Below are 18,349 nucleotides of genomic sequence, written 5' to 3' on the forward strand. Positions count from 1 at the left end.
CACTTCAAAAAATTGGGCAACATGTCACCAGGCACCGACACGGTGACACCAGGCAACATGTCGGTCCATGCATGTAATGCAATTTATTGCATTGATTGACTTACAAACATTCGCGCTTACTTGAGATGATGCTCAAATTTGAATCCTGCTCTAATGCCAATTGATATAGTCAAAAAATCCAATATTGAAAGAAAACACAAATGATCTTCACCATTGATCTTAAATGATAATACAAAGAACTGGTAAACTTGAGTACTCACTCGACCCAAGAGTATTCACTCAACTCTTCAACATAAGAAGTAAAAATAATTTTCAATAATCAATATAGGATTAGTAGAGTGGTAAAACTCATACTTCTTAGTGAGAGCTCATGGATTCGACACTTTGCGGTCAACATATGTAATATTCTGATCCCCTATAAATAAAATACGGCAACTTCAAAAAAACAATCCCCTTCCAAAGAGGCCATCACATATATAAAGTAGAGAGAGACGTTACAAAGGCAACCATTTTAATTTTAATTTTGGCGTTCATCATGAGTACAATCAAATCCTGGTTTCCCGATTGTGAGTCTTGACTCCAAGCGATGTCTTCGAGGGGTTGGGGGATGCTAATGATTAGGGTAATGAAACAACAATGGCTAAAACATGTATAGATAGACTCTCGTAAATGGAATCACTCAAAATCATTATCCATGTTCGGCCAAGTCAGCTCAAGTGATTCAAATTTAAACATATCGAAACAAGCTTCATCTATTCAACTTGTTTCAGACAATGTTGCTGCAAAACTCCTGCTGGTGCATTTTTCTCATCTCCTCGCTTTCCAGGTCATGGTTTGTTATCTTTATTTTGAAAGCCAGTAGATAATCAGGAACAGCGTGCAAGCAGCAATCACTCCAGCCAGTATAAGGGTATCTTTTGATCTCTTCCTTCTAATGGCACCTGCAATGTAAGCACTGTTAGTATGATAAACTCTCATGGATGGAAATGCAACAGTATGAATGAATATAACAGAGAGAATACCAAGAAGGCCTCGGATAACTGGAAACTTTTCACTAAGTAGCTTGGCCTTCCCCTGGACATCACCTAGCAAAGACCGCTGTGCGCCGAGAACTGCCCTCGTGCTTTGTGCTTGACCGATAACATCATCAATCTGACAAGAAAAACTACAGTTAAGTTATAGTGCAAGATAAAACAATATTCCCATCAGTGCCACTTTGCTTGGAATGGCCAATCCAAATATAACTCACTAGTATCTTGGGAACCATCCACAACGTGGATCAACAGGCAAGTAGTTTCCAGTTGGGGTAGGAGAGGTTAAGAAACAAACCTAAAGTTTCAAAAGAGTGGAAAAGGACAGATCAATGATGCACATCAATAAATTCATGAAAAATAATCTCCTTTGGATAAGCCCATGGAACTCGGTACAATTCCCATAGGCTTCTCAAGTACCCAAACTAAATAAATAAATTGGCTACCCATTGAGTAGGAGTTGCTCTACAGCCGTCTCAAAAAATGGAGTTTTTAGCCCAGATCCATAATCCAAGACTACATTATTCAATTCTTGTAGCTAGCTTCAAATGGCTGGTTCAAGTTGCATTTTAGCAACTGTTTGCTTCAAGTCCTTGCTCACCACTGTACCTGAGATGGGATGTCTAAGATTTTGGAGTCATTAGTGGCATCATAACTTGCAGCTACAGCTGGTATACCTAAACTAGTTCTTAGACGCTTAAGCGGATAATGAATCAATGAAATCTGATCCCAATTTCATTTCCTATCTACGATGCTCAATTATTACTAGAAAAATGTCAACGCTTTTATCTTTCCAGCTGATTCTGAGTTTTGAGTATTTTTTTGTGTCACTAATTAAATCCTATACCTCAACTTCCAGTTTTCTACAGAATCCTACCTTTGATTCTCCAAGCTATTTTATTTGGGCTGATTATCAACGTTGATGGATTTTGCATTCATCCTGCATCCAGAAACCCAAATTCCATGAAACCATGAAACCATGACCCAGAAATTGTCTTTCTAACAGTTTTGGTCCTACATCAATAAGTGTAATTAAAGATTCACTAAGAAAAAGGTGTAAATCAATAAGCAAATTCTGAAAATTATCTATTACTTGAATGCTACTCCAAGTCTGTAAGGTCCCCTTGCAATGCATTAATTGATCAATATATTCTGCATTTTTCCTTAAAAGTTTTCTGTCTTCTGAAGCATATCAAAAAGTTGCCCAATCAACATCCAAAGGCTTCAACTTTTAGCTGAAGGCTTTAACACCAAAGAATCAGACCAGCAACTGCAGGATGAGGGAGGCATCATTAGTCATGTACAGGGTCAATCTCTATGGTGGATCAGATCTCTGAACTCATAATTCAGTTAATATTTGTCTCCTTTATTCATTATATGTCATCTAGCCTTGTAATCTTTTCAGCTTTTGTTCTCCATCTTGTCCTTGCTTATTATGGTTATCTGCTTCTTGTTCTGCTCTTCTTACCAATCTTAAAAGAAGGAATGGAAGAGTAGCAGAAGGGATCGGAAGGTAAAGGCGAATTCACCAAGTAAACTGCCTGATAGGGTAAGTCACATTGGCAAATTTCTGGAGGTTGTCATCTCCCCATTAATAAAACAGCATCTGACAAAATCCACAACACCACTAAAGGCACTAATGGGACTTGAAACTGATCCAAGAATCTCTAAACCATGGGGAAGAAAACAGTTTGTCTGTATGGCAAAAGTAGTTTGAGAGTTTCAGCAACAGAACTTACATCTTTCAAGAGAGATAATATGGACTTCTGCAGGCATTCTCAGGTATATTTTAGAAGGAAATGGGTTAAAAGTACAAGTTTCTCTTTTCTGACGTACTGTACCAGCTAATAAAGTAATAATTCATACACCTTCTATATGATGCTCAGATCAATAAAATGCTGATCAAACTACAGGTTGGCCTGAAAGACAAAACTGCACTCTGAAAATCATTCAGATGTCTTCCAGAACATTGTTTACAACAAATGGTAAAGAGATTATAAAATCTAAAAAACTAAACAAAAAGAGGAGAAGGATCTTCAACAGTTGGGAGCTTAACAAGGCCATTTAATTTTAATTTTTTTTGGTCGCACATTTAAATCAATTCTAAACTAATACAACCGAGAATATTATGAATGTTGATTAATGTTTCATATCAATTATACTAATCTTGTAACAGCATAGAAAAAAAAACAAAATGAAAAATCTCTTAGAACAATGGCTGAAGAAGCATATGTCCTTAACAGACTATCACGATACAAATATAGTCCAACCAGAAACCCACAACCTCCCCCAAATAAAATAAAATAAAAATGGCATCCAAATAAAGAAAAACATACTTCAGGATATAGGAAGCAAGAATATGGAAAAAGCTTTTGAGTCTTACATGAGATATATTTCCATGTATTGAAGCTCTCTCACGTAGTAGTTGCATTCTAGGGGACATACTTCCAGAAACCTAAATGAAAGATGCAAAATATGACTATAAAACCAAGAATGGACTTTTCAAACATATTTGAATAGATGCAAACTAAGTCATAACATATTTGCACTCGCCTTGTGTTCGCTGATATCATCACGAACAGAACTAAGTAGCTCAGCATGCTCCCTCATGGAGCTTACATTCCCCTTGATTCGTCTAAATTCCTGAAGGAGGATACATTCTGTTCAGAAAGACTTGAGGTTGGCCATAAGCAATTCATTAAGCATACATTATGTGAATGATACCAATTAGCATTAGCATTACAGGAACGGAAAGCATCTGAAACAGATAGGCTAGAGTTGAAACTGGAGTCTTGGAGGAAACGGCTATCCAAATATGAATCGGAATGAGAGTAAAAAGTAATGACCCACCTTTTCTTTCATCGACCCCCCCCCGCGGCGCGGCAGGTCTCCCCTCTTTGTTGTTAGTTGAGGTGCAGTAAGCTCAACCAAGTTCATGTTTTTGGTCAAGAATGTCTTAGAAGATTATTCCCTGGGTTGTTTTAGTTGCTTGTGTTGGGATTATAAACCATATGCTGTTCTTGCATTGTTTATTCTCATAATATTGACATAACTACAGGGTGAAAAGGAGGATCCTAGGACTTTTATCACATTTTCTTTCAATTACTTGAAGAGGTTAATCGTATACATGATAAAATATCAAGATGGACAATGCAAAGTCATATGTTCTCAGGTATGTAATCCAGATGCTGTCAATACCAACAGTTTCATACAATAAAATTCAGGTCATGAGGAGGATGCGAAGAGCTATCTGACATTCTCTCATAATTTTGTTCTTCTCCATACCACTTCCTCACAATTACTTAGAATTCCCCAAAATTAAACAAGCCAGAGCAAAGCAAGGTTCCAGGTATGGTCTAATCATCTGATAGGCTAATGAACTGATGAAGTCACTCCGTGGTGGAGTGGTCTTCAAATAACTCTCTAAAGTATGCCATTCAAAGCTCATTATTTAATGAGCTAACTCAATGATTATAACAGAAAAGAACTCATTAATTAAATGGCAAGAGCATGTGTTTCTGTGGAAGAAACACAGTATAGGGCTATTCCAACAGATTGTGTATTCAAGCGCAGTGAAGAAACATATGAGTTAAAAGGGTCCATCTTGCCATTTCTAAGTGAAGGAACAATGAGAAAAACTTTGTTTGAAGTGGAACAGAATAGTAGATGGGATGGGAGAGATTGATGATCATGGTTGAATTATTGATGTGAATCCAATTCTAAGGTTAGGGTTTCTAGGATAATTTCCCTAGAATAAAGGACTCGCCCAGAATCTTCCAGCAAATTAATGGGATGATGTGAGGAACCAAGGATGATCTTAAGACTACTATGTAATGAAAAGGGTTTAACCAAAATTATGAGGGAAAGCTCTTTCGTCAAATTGAAGGGGGTAGGGAAATTTTTGGTGTAAAGGGAAAAATTAGGGTTTTCTCAAAACCCAAGATGGGATAGTTTACTTGGTAGTAGGAAAGCCTAAATAATATTAAGGAAAATGGGAAGGGTAAGGGAACCTGTGGTTGGGGTGTGGGGGGATGATTCTTGTGAGCACTGTGAGTGGCTCTCGGAAATCTCAATTTTTCTCTCTTCTCTCTTCTCGCTTTCTTTCTTTTCTCTTCTTCTCCTCTTTCTTTCTGTCTTTCTTTTTTTCTTCTTCTTTTTTTTTTTTTTTTTCCCTCCCCTGTTGCTGCGAGAAAGAGAGATAGGACAGGGGCAGAGTGAGGGAGGGGCCTAAAAGGGTCGAAGGGGGCAGGGAAGGGAATGGGGGTGTCATGGGGGTCTATGCTGCTGCCAGGTGCAGCAGCAGGTGATGGGATTGGGAGAGTTTGCGCAGAATGGGGGAGGGGCAGGGGATGTCTTATGGGGGGTAAGGGGAGGTGAGGGAGGGGCAGGCGGATGCTGGGATTGAGAGGTAAGGGGTGGGGATGGCCTGCAATGGGGAGGGGAGAAAGGGATTGGGTGTTAGGGCTCGCTATACTGTATGCTGCTATAGACTCTTGAAGAAGATGACAGAGATTTGGAAGGATAGAGGTGCTGATCCTTAAACAAAAACCCTTAATTACTTAACCATGGCCCCCTCAACCAGGAATCATGATCCTTAACTCAAAGTCTCAAACCCAATTTTATTCAATAATCAGACTTAAAAGAATTACAAAGAAAGAATAGGCTATTTATAACTTACTAAAAGAACTAGACTCTAAGTGGGATTCCTTTATAGATTAGGATCCCACCACATAATCTTGAGCCTTGAAATAAAATCTAAATATCTAATAAACACATGCTGAAAATAAAAGAGTAAATAACTTAAAACTCTATCTAATGAAGTTCACTTGAAAAAGAACTCCTTAGGACACTCAACTACTAACTACTAACTCAACAACTAAAGTTAAGAAGTAATAATGAAATTGGACTCTAGGACTAAATTTGGAATTAATTCCAGCAATAAAATAGGGCTGAAAATGCCCAAAATACCCTTCCTAGGGGGTTCGGCCAGCCTAGGGAAGCTTCTTGGAGCCATCTAGTGGGCCCCACTTGGGGTTTAGGCCAGGTCACATCTATTATTGTAGGTGGCTCAGTAGTCCAAGCCAACCTTTTCCACCATTTCTCGTCCGTTGAATTTATCTTTCAAATCTCTCTTCTCTTTCTTGTTCTCCTCCTCTGCGTGCTTTATATCCGTAGTTCTCTCAATGGTTTATTTGTGTTTTCAGAAAGAGAAAAAAGGTAGTACTTAAGTATTCATGACAATTATTTGCAAATTTATGAGATTTCAATTTAGGGAAGAACTGCTCTTGGATCTTTCTGGTGGTCCTAGTTAGGGACCAGAAATTTAGGAACACCAGTTCAACCAACTCATCAGATGTGATCTCAAATACTCCTAACTCATACTGTGCAATTAATGTGTGGTTCAAACCTAATGGGGTATGGTTTAGAAAACATAACCAGAATCATAAGAAACCAATCAATGTGACAATGCAGGAAAAGGTCAGCATAAAAGGGAGGAAGAACAACAAGAAGATAAGGCAGCCATTAATAACTAAGGACAGCAATTATAAATAAGTATATGTTATTTACAATACATTTGCATGATTATAAATAAGTACAATAATCCTAATGAGAACTAAGGACAGAAATTAAGAACTACAAATAATCCCTGACTGGAAAAGCATAATAATAGAACATACAAGCATTATATTCTTATCATTTCCCTCAAGCTGGAGCATATATATCAATAGGCTCCAACTTGGAAAAAGTAGGATAGACATTACCAGCAGAACCCATGCATCCAAATAAAAGAAAAACAGCCAGTAGAACCCAACTTGAATAGATATAATCATAATAGAAGTTAATATAACCAAGGGCAACATTCCTTCCTGTTGTAACACCAACATAAGCACATCAACCATTAGTTATATGGTGGAGAAAAACACTCCTTCCAGTAACAACACAAAAATAAGCACATCAACCATTAGCGAAGTAGTAAAGAGACATTTGTGATGAATAAATCCAAATAGAAAATGAGAATACCATCTGCTTGCTAAAATAAAATGCAACAATCAACAGTAGCGGAGCCCAGAAAAAAGCAGCAGAGGAAGATGAAAATACCACTGTAGCTAGTTAACAATCTTCAACAACAAGACAGATAAAAATCTCACTAAGAAGACAGACAATGACCTTAACAAAAAAGGAAGGCAATAATCTCCACGAGGACAATCGAAGACATTGGTGATAATCTCCAGAAAAAAGTTGTTGAACAAAAAAAAACTCCAGAAAAAAGCACAAACCTTAGTAGTTGTGGTACCACTAGAACAGGGCTGGAAAAAGGAACAGAAAAGAAACAGACACTTGGCCAAGAAAGATAGAATCAGTCTCACATCAGATCCAAGAAGGAAAATAAAACCAGCAATGAACTAGTGTCCAAACAGCAGGAGAAATCTCCAAGTGCAGAACAGAGAAACCAGAACCTTATGCAGAGAAGATCAATCACAGCCACAAGATGTCTTACACTTTGAGCAGAACCAAAAAGAAAAAAAGGTACCCAGTGCACAAGGCTACCAGCACAGCGGACTCTAGGGAGGGCCATAATGCATGCAGCCTTACCTCCACTTTTACATAGAGGCTGTTCCAGGTTCTAATGCGTGACCACCATAACAATTGAGCAACCTTTAGTTTAAGCACAACACATGGAGAAATAATTATGAGGATGGTCATCAGTTCATATGAATCACAAAAGTCAAGGAAATATAGGAAAATGGTAGTGCATTCACAAGTTATAGGTAGATCTATCTCAGCAGCAGCCACAAGGGATCAACAACAGCAACTTAAGTAATACTATAAGCCCTAGTTCTTCGTTGGCATTTGAGTAGGGGTTGTCAACAGAAAAAGGGCAACAAGGGTTCTCGAAACATGCAGGGCAGCAACACATGGCTGTACATCACAATGTATAACCTAAAAATGGCTCTCAAAACAGCAGAGGAAAGAAACAATTCCAGCCCACTGATCAAACCTGCCCTGATACCATGTGATAAATTGGTAATAGATAAGAGTCGGTGCAACAAAAAGAAAATGAAGAACAAGACGGAAAGCAAGGGCGTCTGTACAGCTGGACTAGATCAGTCTAACTATTATGAGTCAATGTCTTGCTATATATAAAGTTAAAAAAAGGGCAAACCCGGTGCCAAGGGCTTTTGCACAAGTAGAGTCTTTGTCTTGGGGGGGGGGTAATTTTCCTATGCAGCCTTACCCCGACAATTTTTGCTAAGAGGCTGTTTCAATACCTTGACCTCAGGCTACGACTGTGGTCCACTAACCATTGCATGGCAATATATAGAATATAGAGAGGAAATAACCATAGTAAAATACAAGGAGCAAGGTGGGGAAGAAATGGAAAAATTGAAATTATTGAATGAGGGCATAGCATAAGTTCCTGGCTGATAAGATAAAAGGAATAGAAAAATAAATAGATAATATTAATATAGGTTATTAGCCAAGATGACAAAGCATTCAATGTAACTAAAAATTGAAACCTGTGTAAACTCATGAAGTATGTCTCTGTGCCTTGCTAGCTTTTGCGTAACCGATGTGGTGGGCGTGGTGGATGCTGCACATCGACTCATTGCATCATTTGCATCAACAAGCTTCTCAATTAATGATTGAATCTCCATGTCCATAGACTTAAACGACCTGCTGGACCCAAGAGTTGGTGACCCAGTATCCCCATAACCTGAAGCATTAACATAATTATTAGAACGAAAGGCAACCAACTGACCACTTCAAGTAATTGAAGCTTGAACCTGCAGACCTGTAACCAATAAATCATGGCTTTTATTATGCTACATTGGGACTTAGAAACAAACTAAACCGCTATAGATACACATCCAAAAAATTACTTAAAAAAGTGCCAAAGATAAGACTGCGCGTTGCCAAAGAGCAGCCAATTCTTGGGCCTATACTTCGTATAGAATCTATTGCCATCTTCGAACAGTTAACTGCTCTCGAAAGCTTCTAGAAAATGAGAAGTGATTACCAGCGATCCAGTTTCCCGTTGCCAGAATAACTCACTCAATTGTGCATTTCTCAATGCAAGCTCTATAATGCGGATTTATTTAATAACAAGCATACAATTAGCAACAATTGAAAGATGGCATTCAAAGGTGTTTCCTACAATACTATCTTTCTGAAGAGAAAATGGGTTCACAACAGGCACCCGAATCTTGATCTGCCTCACTTGTGATCTATTCATTTCTTTATCATTTGTACTCGATAGATTAACCAATATATTATTAGAAGGGGACACATAATAAGAAAAATTCACATTCTGAGGTACGTTAATTGAAATTGGGTTCTGAAATCTAAGATTGTGTCAGAAGAAGTAAGAACAATAACTAAGGAATGAAGAGGAAAGAACCCACCTCCTTGTGCGAACCTCGTGCCAAGTTTCGCATACGAAGATAACTTGACATCTAGATCCCCTTCGATCTTTCTGGCCTCTTTCCTCAATTCCTCCCAACCTGCCTCCTGCAACTCAAGACTCGGATCATCCATTCCCAGAGACAACAGCCGCTATCGTCTTCGCGGGATGAAAAATTGTTGCTGCTGTTCTTCTTGTATTAAGTGGCAGTGGTCATCGGTTGCATCACCGGAGATAGATTTGTCGCAATTCCCATTCGATCGAGGAAGAACCAAGCAAACCTTGACCTCTCTTCTTCCGTTCCCTTTCTACGCATCTAGCAGCTCCGACAACCAGTGGGTAACTGAATCGGAGATTTAGTCCAAATCTTGGAGCAATTTGCACTTCCAACTCCACGCGCCACTCCCCTTCAATCCTTGCCAGTTCAAGGTGTTATTTACCCAGGAAAAAAAACAATTGAACTCGGAAAACAAACGGATCCGAAACAACAGATTCCGATTCCGATTCCGATTCCAATCGGAACATATGAATCAAAATTTGCCAAAACAATCCGACACGATTTTCTTTTTTTATTTTAAAATATAGTCAACATTGACTAGAGGGATGGAGGAAGGTGTGGTAAAGACGAATGATTGAGCCCATGATCTCCTGGGACTTACTATCACCAATTTGGGATTACCACCAAAGGTTGGTTCACTTAGTAATGACTAATACTTTTTAATAAAGTTTGATCATGATTTGACTCTCCTTGGTGGTATCCGAGATTTTTATCAACTTCAACTCTAAATGCTCAAGTTTGCTCCAATTCACCTTTAGATTATGACAAGTGTCCTATTTTGATCCAACGATCAATAATTTTGAAACCCTTAACCATAGTTTCTCTCTCTCTCATTTAACTTGTCTTGTTCTCTCACAACCCTAATTTTTGGTTGCCTCCTTCCTTGGCACCGGCATCAACACCGTCTCATCCGTGGTTATGCTGACCCTAATAACAACAATACCCTTTTTGCTTTTTCCTCCCCCTCTCTCTTTCTCTCTCTAATTTGTTTGTTATTTGGTTTTGCATTTGTTTGCTGCTAAGGGGGCATCAAACATCTAACAATGCACTTTAGCAAACTTGAGCCTAAAAAAAATCCCACCCCTAACATATATAAACTCACCATATATCTAACGGTTCATTCGTTTACCTTAGCCACCATTGCAGATGAGTCTAGAAAAATGCCTCCCACCCCAACCATCCCCAAATTTCTAGGCAAACTTCCATCAATATCCAGCTTATTCCACCCTTGTTGCGGCCTTACCCAAAATAAATCCTATAACACACATGAACATTGTACTTTTCAAGTTTGAACCAAGAAATTAGTATTTACAATGCTTCCCTTGAGATATTCTTGCCATTTAGTAGTATTTCATGTTGTCCAGTCTTTGTTGAAACCTAATATATCAATCATTGAACTGAATGTTGAACAATTAAAACTATTTCACCTTTTCATGAATCATGCTAATCTTTTGCACTTAGCAACTTTTGGACAAAAAATGACTTGATCCAATAAGCAATAAAGAATAGAGGGAAGGCTGGACAGATTTGTGGTTAACAGTTTATGGATGGATAACTATAATGACTCTCATGTTTGGCATATAGACTTCACTCGGTCATATCATAGAGCAATCCTACTCAACAGTGAGGGCAATATAAGAAGAGGGAAAACCCCATCCGATTGAAGCTTTTTGGACATTAAAACCATCTTTTATGTAGGTTGTGAATGACAAATGGCGGCTTCAAAATTGAAAGATTTATCCTCTACCCTGTTTGTGTGGAATAGGGAAATGGTTGGGAACTTAGAGAAGAAAGAAGAAAAAAAATGAAGGAAATTAAAAGTTTATGCTGAGATTTCAGCGGAGGTCAGACATGAAGGTTGGGATTTTCTTAAAAAAAAAAGAATTAATGACCCTCATTAGACTCAATTTAAATCAACAAGAATCTCTATTGTATCAAAAATCCATATTGAATTGGATCAAAGGAGATAGGACACTCTTGTTTGCACCGATTGGGAATTTTTAATTATGCCCAAAGGGCAATTGTGGAATTGTTTTAATTAGGCGTCACAAACTATGAGGATATATTTAGGTATCGTTGTCTCATTCTCTCATTAGTGAGATACAGAATTCATTGGAAACTCTCTCTCTCTCTCTCTCTCTCTCTCTCTCTCCAAAAGACGCAAGAAATCAAAGAAGACGCAGACTTGGATCCTCTTCTTGATTTTGCTTGATCTCATACTCTCTACCTATCCATATACAAAGGTATTTGGATTGTAGACATGTTCTCTTTCCTCAAAATTGAGGATTTACCGGTAACGGATTGTGTGAAGAAATGGCTACATGGATCCTCTCTATTCTTACGCTACATTTTTCTATTTTGAGATTAGTGTATCCAAGTAAGATTATATCATCTCCTTCTGTAGAATAATGAATTTTGGAACATCATGTCATCTCCCATGTTAGATAGATAATCAACTTGGTATCAGAGCCATGTTCCCACGTTTTTTTTATTCCTTTCGGAATCCTTGGATGGTTGATCCATTTTCCTTTTGAATTTGATTGTCGATTTCTTAGGTTGGATCCAAGTGAGAGAATCCAGGTTTTTATTGGAACCTTAAATGGAAAACTAGATAATTTGATTTTGAATGATCCAAGTGGAAGGATCTTATGTGATTTTTCTTCCGATTTTTTTGGGATCCAAATGATATCATCGTCATAGAAAGATTGTTTAATTTGCATAAATCTGTTAATCCATGAAAATAGTTTTTTTTTAATATTTTTTCAATTTTTCGTACATTTTTTTATGTATGAAATGATGAGATCTAAGAAGATGTGTGGTCATACCATGAGGCAACACATAACCGTCATGTCCGACATGATAAGTGAGTTGAGCGCATGTGGGTGCTAAAAGACTGATGAGGAGAAAATCTCCGCAGTCATCAAGTCATTGCCCAAGTCTTGGGAGCACATGAAGATCTTCTTGACATATGTTGATGATGTCAAGACATTCGATCAAGCTGCCAAGCACCTTGAGCTAGAGGAGGACCGGATGATGGTTGATGCCCCTCCCATTAAGGTATTTGTTGATGAAGCAAGCACTAGTAATTGTGCATGCTTTAAGTGCAAGAAGGATAAGGCTCAATCTCAAGAGTGGGAATGGAAACAAGATGACCCCAAGCATTTTAGGGGGACTAGAGGTGGCAAAAAGAAATCACATACAATTTGCTTCAATTGTTGGAAGCCTGGTCATGTTGCTCATGATTGCACTGAGCGGGAGGTATGTACTTTGTGTTATACATGATCTTGTTATGTAACAAGCACTTCAATGCTTGTTGAATTAAATCTTATGTGGATTGTTGATTTAGGTGTAATAGAACACATAACAAGGGAACATTTGAGCTTCGTAGAATACCGTCGTATTCTAAGGGGAAGCAAAAGAATAATAATGGGGAACAACTTGAGTTTGGAGGTCTATAGCACTAGCACGTGAAAATTAGTTTTGCAGGGTGGCCAGACGTTGTTACTCCATGATGTGTTGTATGCTCCAGAAATTCAGCGGAATCTTGTTTTTGTTATTTTTCTTATGAGACATGGGTTTAGAGTTGTATTTGAGAACAATTCTATAGTTTTGTATTTAAGAACAATTCTAGGTGATACAGTTTATGGTAGTGGTTTTCTACAAAATGGTTTAATTGTATTGGATACAATTGATAATTTATCTAATTCTAATAGTGCTTTTGTGTGCGAAAATACTGTGTGTATTGATTCTATTGTGTAGCATGCTAGACTAGGACATATTGTCCTAGATAATTTGAACAGGTTGGCAAGGAAAAACACCATGGGCCAAAGTTCATTATCTAAATTGTCAACCTGTGAATTATGTCTAGTAGGAAAAGCAACTAGAAAACCGTTCAAAAAGGCATTGAGAGCCTCTCTTCCACTAGAACTTATCCATTCATATGTTTGTGGACCGATGAATGTGCATACTAGGAAATGACAAACCTATTTCATCACATTTATAGATGATTATACGCGCTATGGTCATATTTATCTAATTTCTTATAAGTTAGAAGCTCTAGAATGTTTTAAGAAGTTCATGAGCTTAGTTGAGAATCAGTTAGATAAAAGAATTAAAACTCTTAGAACATATAGAGGTCAAGAGTATCTCTTCGACATGTTCAAAGAGTTGTGTGATGAAAATGGGATATCTAGGCAACTTATTATTCCAGGGACTCCACAACAAAGTGGGGTTGCTAAGAGGAGGAATAGAACGTTGTTAGACATGGTGAGATCCATGATGGCGCAAGCAAACCTACCCATCTCTTTTTGGGGAGATGCTTTGCTGAATGTAGCCTATATCTTCAACAAAATTCCAACTAAATTAGTTCCTTCCATACCATATGAGTTGTGGATGGGAAGGAAGCTAGATTTGAGTCACATGCGCGTATGAGTTTGTGCAACATATGTTCACTCTTCCTCTCACCGATATAGGAAGCTTGGACCCAGAGGAAAAAAAAAGTATTTTTGTGAGATATTCTGAACACTCGAAGGGCCATGTCTTTATTGGGTTGGATAAAAGAGAGAGGAGAACGGAACTTGAGTCTAGAGATGCAACATTATTGAAAAATGATTTTCCATATCTTATAGGAGTTAACAAAAGAGTCATTGGAATTATTTGAAATATAATATAGTGATCTTGTCACTCCAGGGAATTAGATTCTAGATAGTGAACTTGGGGTTCATCCAGAAGATCCTAGTGGGAGTGAGAGTGCAGAGATGATAATTCTCTCAAAGGGTGAGCAATCTAACATGCACTTATGCCCTAGTGAGAGTGGGCTAGTTTCTTGTCGACGTTTCGACATAGATGATGAAGCTTACATGGTAGCTCCTGAAGATACTAACTATAAGGCAACTGAGATGAATCCATTCAATGAGCATGAACTGAAGAGCGTTGTGGGAATGAGCTCAAAGGAATGACAAAAAGCTATAAAGGAAGAGTTGGAGTCAATAAGAGTTAACCATGTATAGGACTTGGTTGACTTATCGCCTAGGCTGAAAGGCAAATGGGAACAAGTGGGTTCTCAAGATCAAGAGAAAGATAAATGGATCTATTGAAAGATTCAGGTCTTGTTTGGTGGTTAAGGGCTATACCTAAAGAGAGGGCATTGATTAAGAGGAAAAATTTCCCCTTGTGGTTAGGTTTGCCTCCATCCACCTCATATTAGTCATTTTTTATCAAATGGACTTAAAGCTTTACCAAATGGATGTCAAGACTGTTTTTCTTAATGGAGAACTTGAGGAAGAGATCTATATAGATCAACCTCAAGCCTTTGAAGATAAGGGACTAGAGCAAAAAGTGTGCAAGCTCAAGAGGTCCATATATGGCTTAAAATAAGTATCTAGATAGTAGAATGTGCACTTCCACCAAGCTATAATGGAAAATGGTTTTTCCATGCATGAGGAAAACCACTGTGTTTACACGATTATATGGTAATTTTGTCAATCGACACCTGTGTGTAGATGACATACTCATTGCTAGCAATAGCAAGGAGCTATTGGAAACCATTAAGAAATGGTTGTCCTCCATATTTGACATGAAGGGACACTGGTGAAACAAACTATGTGTTTGTTGTAAAGATTGTCAAAAATAGGCAAAAGAGATTATTGGATTTATCTGAAGAGACCTATATTGACAATGTCTTAAAGAGATATCAAATGCACAAGTGCAAGCCAATAGATAATCTAGTAGAAAACGGTTTGCAATTGAGCCTTGACATGGGTTCTAAGACTGCAAAGGAAAAACCAAAATGGAAAGAGTTTCATATTCCAGTGATATGGGTAGCCCTTATGTACACTATGATGTCTACTAGGCCAGATATTTGTTATGTAGTGGGTTTGGTTAGTCGGTACCAATCAAACCTAAGCATAGAGCATTGGAAAGCAATCAAGAGAATATTGAGATATCTCAAAAGAATGAGTAACTACATGTTGTGTTACCAAGGATCAGATTTGTGATTGACTGGCTATAACGATGCCGACTGGGTTGGAGACATTGATGAGCGCAAATCAACCTCAAGATATGCTTTCTTGTTAGATGATAGGGCCATTTCGTGGTGTAGTAAGAAGCAAACTTGTATAGCACTCTCAATCATAGAAGCAGAGTTTGTGGCATGCTCAACTGCAGTGCAAGAGGCTTTTTGGTTGAGGTTCCTACGACATATTGTATTTGTGTTGACATCTAAAGAGCCTACCCTTGTCTTTTGTGATAGTACAATAATTCTTAGTTATGTTTTTTTTTTTTTTTTGGTAAAACTCTTAGTTAGGTTAAGGACCCCAAGTATCATGGGAAGACCAAACATATAAGTGAGATATCATTTTGTTAGACACACTGTAGCAAGGAAGAAAGTTGTACTTAAGCATATATCTACTAGTTAGATGATAGCTGACCCTCTTACCAAACCTATAGCCAATGATGTTTTTATTTCTCATATAAAGTCCTTAGGTTTGCATAGATTGTGACTTATTTATGTACTTAAACTTTCTTATTATTGAATAATATAAGTTCATTCTTGCTTTTGTTTTTCACTTTTTGTGTGATTGTATTATTCAAGCATAAAACATGATATATCAATAGGCATGAGAATGGTTCACTCACACAAGCATTAGCCTCTAGTGCTTTGGTAGGGAAGAGATGAGACGGATTGTGAATGACCTTGTGTAGGTCGATTCATAATCATGTTGTTGCCTTGATTTTGGAATCAAGATGAGATTATATATGGTGAAGAGAATTGTCATGAATGTTCCCACTATTCATGTTGTCTATAGAAGTTAGGTGGAGTACTTTATGTGGCGTTGCGGTAACGACAATAAAGAAACTCGGGTTAGGCACAAGTGGTGTGACTAGACTAAGACTTATATGGTGTTGGGAGATACATATATTCTATTGTGTATAGAATGCTCCACCATGGCACGTATATCATACTACGTGTGCTTAGGAACCATTGGAAATGAGAGGAGGGATCCCTGCTTCTTTCATTGTATAAGTCCTAGACTTTATGGTCCATTAGTGTTCTTAGTGACTTTTGAAGATGTCATAAAACAAGGGATTAATGTGGCTATTTTGGATGTTACCTATGGTTATGATTGATTTGACCTAAAGGGGAATTACCGGGAAAGGAGTCAATCCCAAGTGTAGTGATGGTTTGGGGCAAAAAGAAAGGTTTTATTCAACTATATTTTAAGAGTGTTTGCTGGTACTAGCTATATTAGTTACAGTAGCAAACATTTTAAGGACAAGAAGGTGATCTCTTAGAGGGATCGAGATACCTTTTTCTGGTGAGTTTGAATAAACCTAGGACATTGTGGCATACTGATGCTTATTTAATGTGTTTCTTTGAATGATACTGCCATTCTGACCTTCTAGGAAAGTTTCTAGTTTGGGGGCTCACGAGTGCAAGTATATCACCGGTCGCATAACCCATTTACCAATATGACTCGTGCATGTTGGTGTTTGGGACACAAGTGGTCTATGCATTTGGGATACATAGTAGAGAGGTTGAGATGTGTATATCTGGGATATACATGTGTGTCTAGGACACATTGTGACGCAGAGATCGATAGTTGCCCTTGTGCAAGTGGAGATGTTGGGAATTCTTAACTATGCCCAAAGGAAAATTATAAAATTGCTTTAATTAGGTGGTTACAAAATATGAGGATATATTTTGGTAATCGTCGTCCCGCTCTCTCATTAGTGAGATACAAGATTCGTTGGAAACTCTCTATCTCTCTCTAGCGCAAGAAATCAAAGAAGACGCAAACTTGGAACCTCTTCTTGATTTTGCTTAATCTCATACTCTCAACCATTCATCCACAAGGTATTTGGGTTGTGGACTTGTTCTCTTTCCTCAAGATTGAGGATTTACCAGAGACGGATTGCATGGAGGAACAACTACGTGGATCCTTTATATTCTTCGGCTGCATTTTTCTATTTTGGGATTAGCGTATTCAGGTACGATTATATCCTCTCATTCTATAGAATAATGAATTTTGGAATATCATGCTATCTCTCATGTTATATAGAGAACCAACAACACCTACCTTCAAGAGAAGAGCATTCAACAAAGTTAGAGGAATAAAGAGTGAAGGAATGTACATCACAGAATAGTCACTCAAAGCAAAAGTGTTTCAAAAGCATTTCAAAGTGGTGTACATGTCTTCAAATCCAATATAGGATGAGGATTATTTCAGGGTCATTAAATGACGAGTTAATTAGGAGGCTGATCACACGTCTTTATTGGCACCAATCATAAAAGCTGAAATTGAGAAAACAATCTACATCATAGGAGCTCAAAAAGCCGGCCCCCTAGACCCCATTGCTTTTTCTTTCACACCACTTGGAGTACTTGCAAGAATGACATCATTAGAATGATGCAATCTTTTTTCAATTCAAGAACATTCATAGCATCAATTAAATAATACCTTCATAGCTTTGGTCCTTAAGGTTGAAGCACCATTATTGATTGGGGATTCATACAAGCCAAATGGATTATGTCGTCTATTACAAAATCATTTAAAAAAATTCTAGTAAATTGGCTGAAATCTCTATTCCAGAAATTAAATCATCTCTCTTAACCAAAATGGATTCACCAAAGGTCAGCATATTCAAGACAATATCTTGCTGGCCCATGAGATGATGCATATTATTGAGTTACAATCAATCTCGACATGAGCAAAGCATACGATTGACTATAATGGTCATTCCTTGAAGCAGCACTAACCAACTAAGGATTTCCAGCACAATGGATTAGATAAGGTAATGTTTGCATATTTGCCCCAACCTACTCTATTCTCCTCAATGGCTACCCTCTAGATTCAT

The 18,349-nt window shown here is 37.9% G+C and overlaps 1 protein-coding gene across 1 annotated transcript; it reads right to left on the bottom strand.

Annotated features, from left to right (window-relative positions):
- Nucleotides 1–436: 436 nt before the first annotated feature.
- Nucleotides 437–9,850, bottom strand: GOS12 (golgi snare 12). The gene is made up of 6 exons (XM_089141956.1): nt 9,437–9,850; nt 8,552–8,748; nt 3,585–3,674; nt 3,415–3,486; nt 1,023–1,152; nt 437–941 (listed from the first exon to the last, which is right to left on the bottom strand). The coding sequence occupies exons 1-6, from the start codon at nt 9,567–9,569 to the stop codon at nt 844–846; spliced, it is 720 nt and encodes a 239-aa protein (XP_088998082.1). The 5' UTR covers nt 9,570–9,850; the 3' UTR covers nt 437–843.
- Nucleotides 9,851–18,349: the final 8,499 nt, after the last annotated feature.

Source organism: Hakea prostrata, chromosome 1 (genome assembly GCF_041222555.1).
Source record: "Hakea prostrata isolate BN-2017 chromosome 1, UWA_Hpros_2, whole genome shotgun sequence".
Taxonomy (NCBI): Eukaryota; Viridiplantae; Streptophyta; class Magnoliopsida; order Proteales; family Proteaceae; genus Hakea; species Hakea prostrata.

Bases quoted from the DNA above. Each gene is read 5' to 3' on its own strand.
- GOS12 (XM_089141956.1), bottom strand. From the start codon at position 9,569: ATGGATGATCCGAGTCTTGAGTTGCAGGAGGCAGGTTGGGAGGAATTG. The intron at 8,749-9,436 runs GTGGGTTCTTTC...TTAATGCTTCAG, and splicing joins CACGAGGTTCGCACAAGGAG to GTTATGGGGATACTGGGTCA. The intron at 942-1,022 runs GTATTCTCTCTG...CTTACATTGCAG, and splicing joins AGTTATCCGAGGCCTTCTTG to GTGCCATTAGAAGGAAGAGA.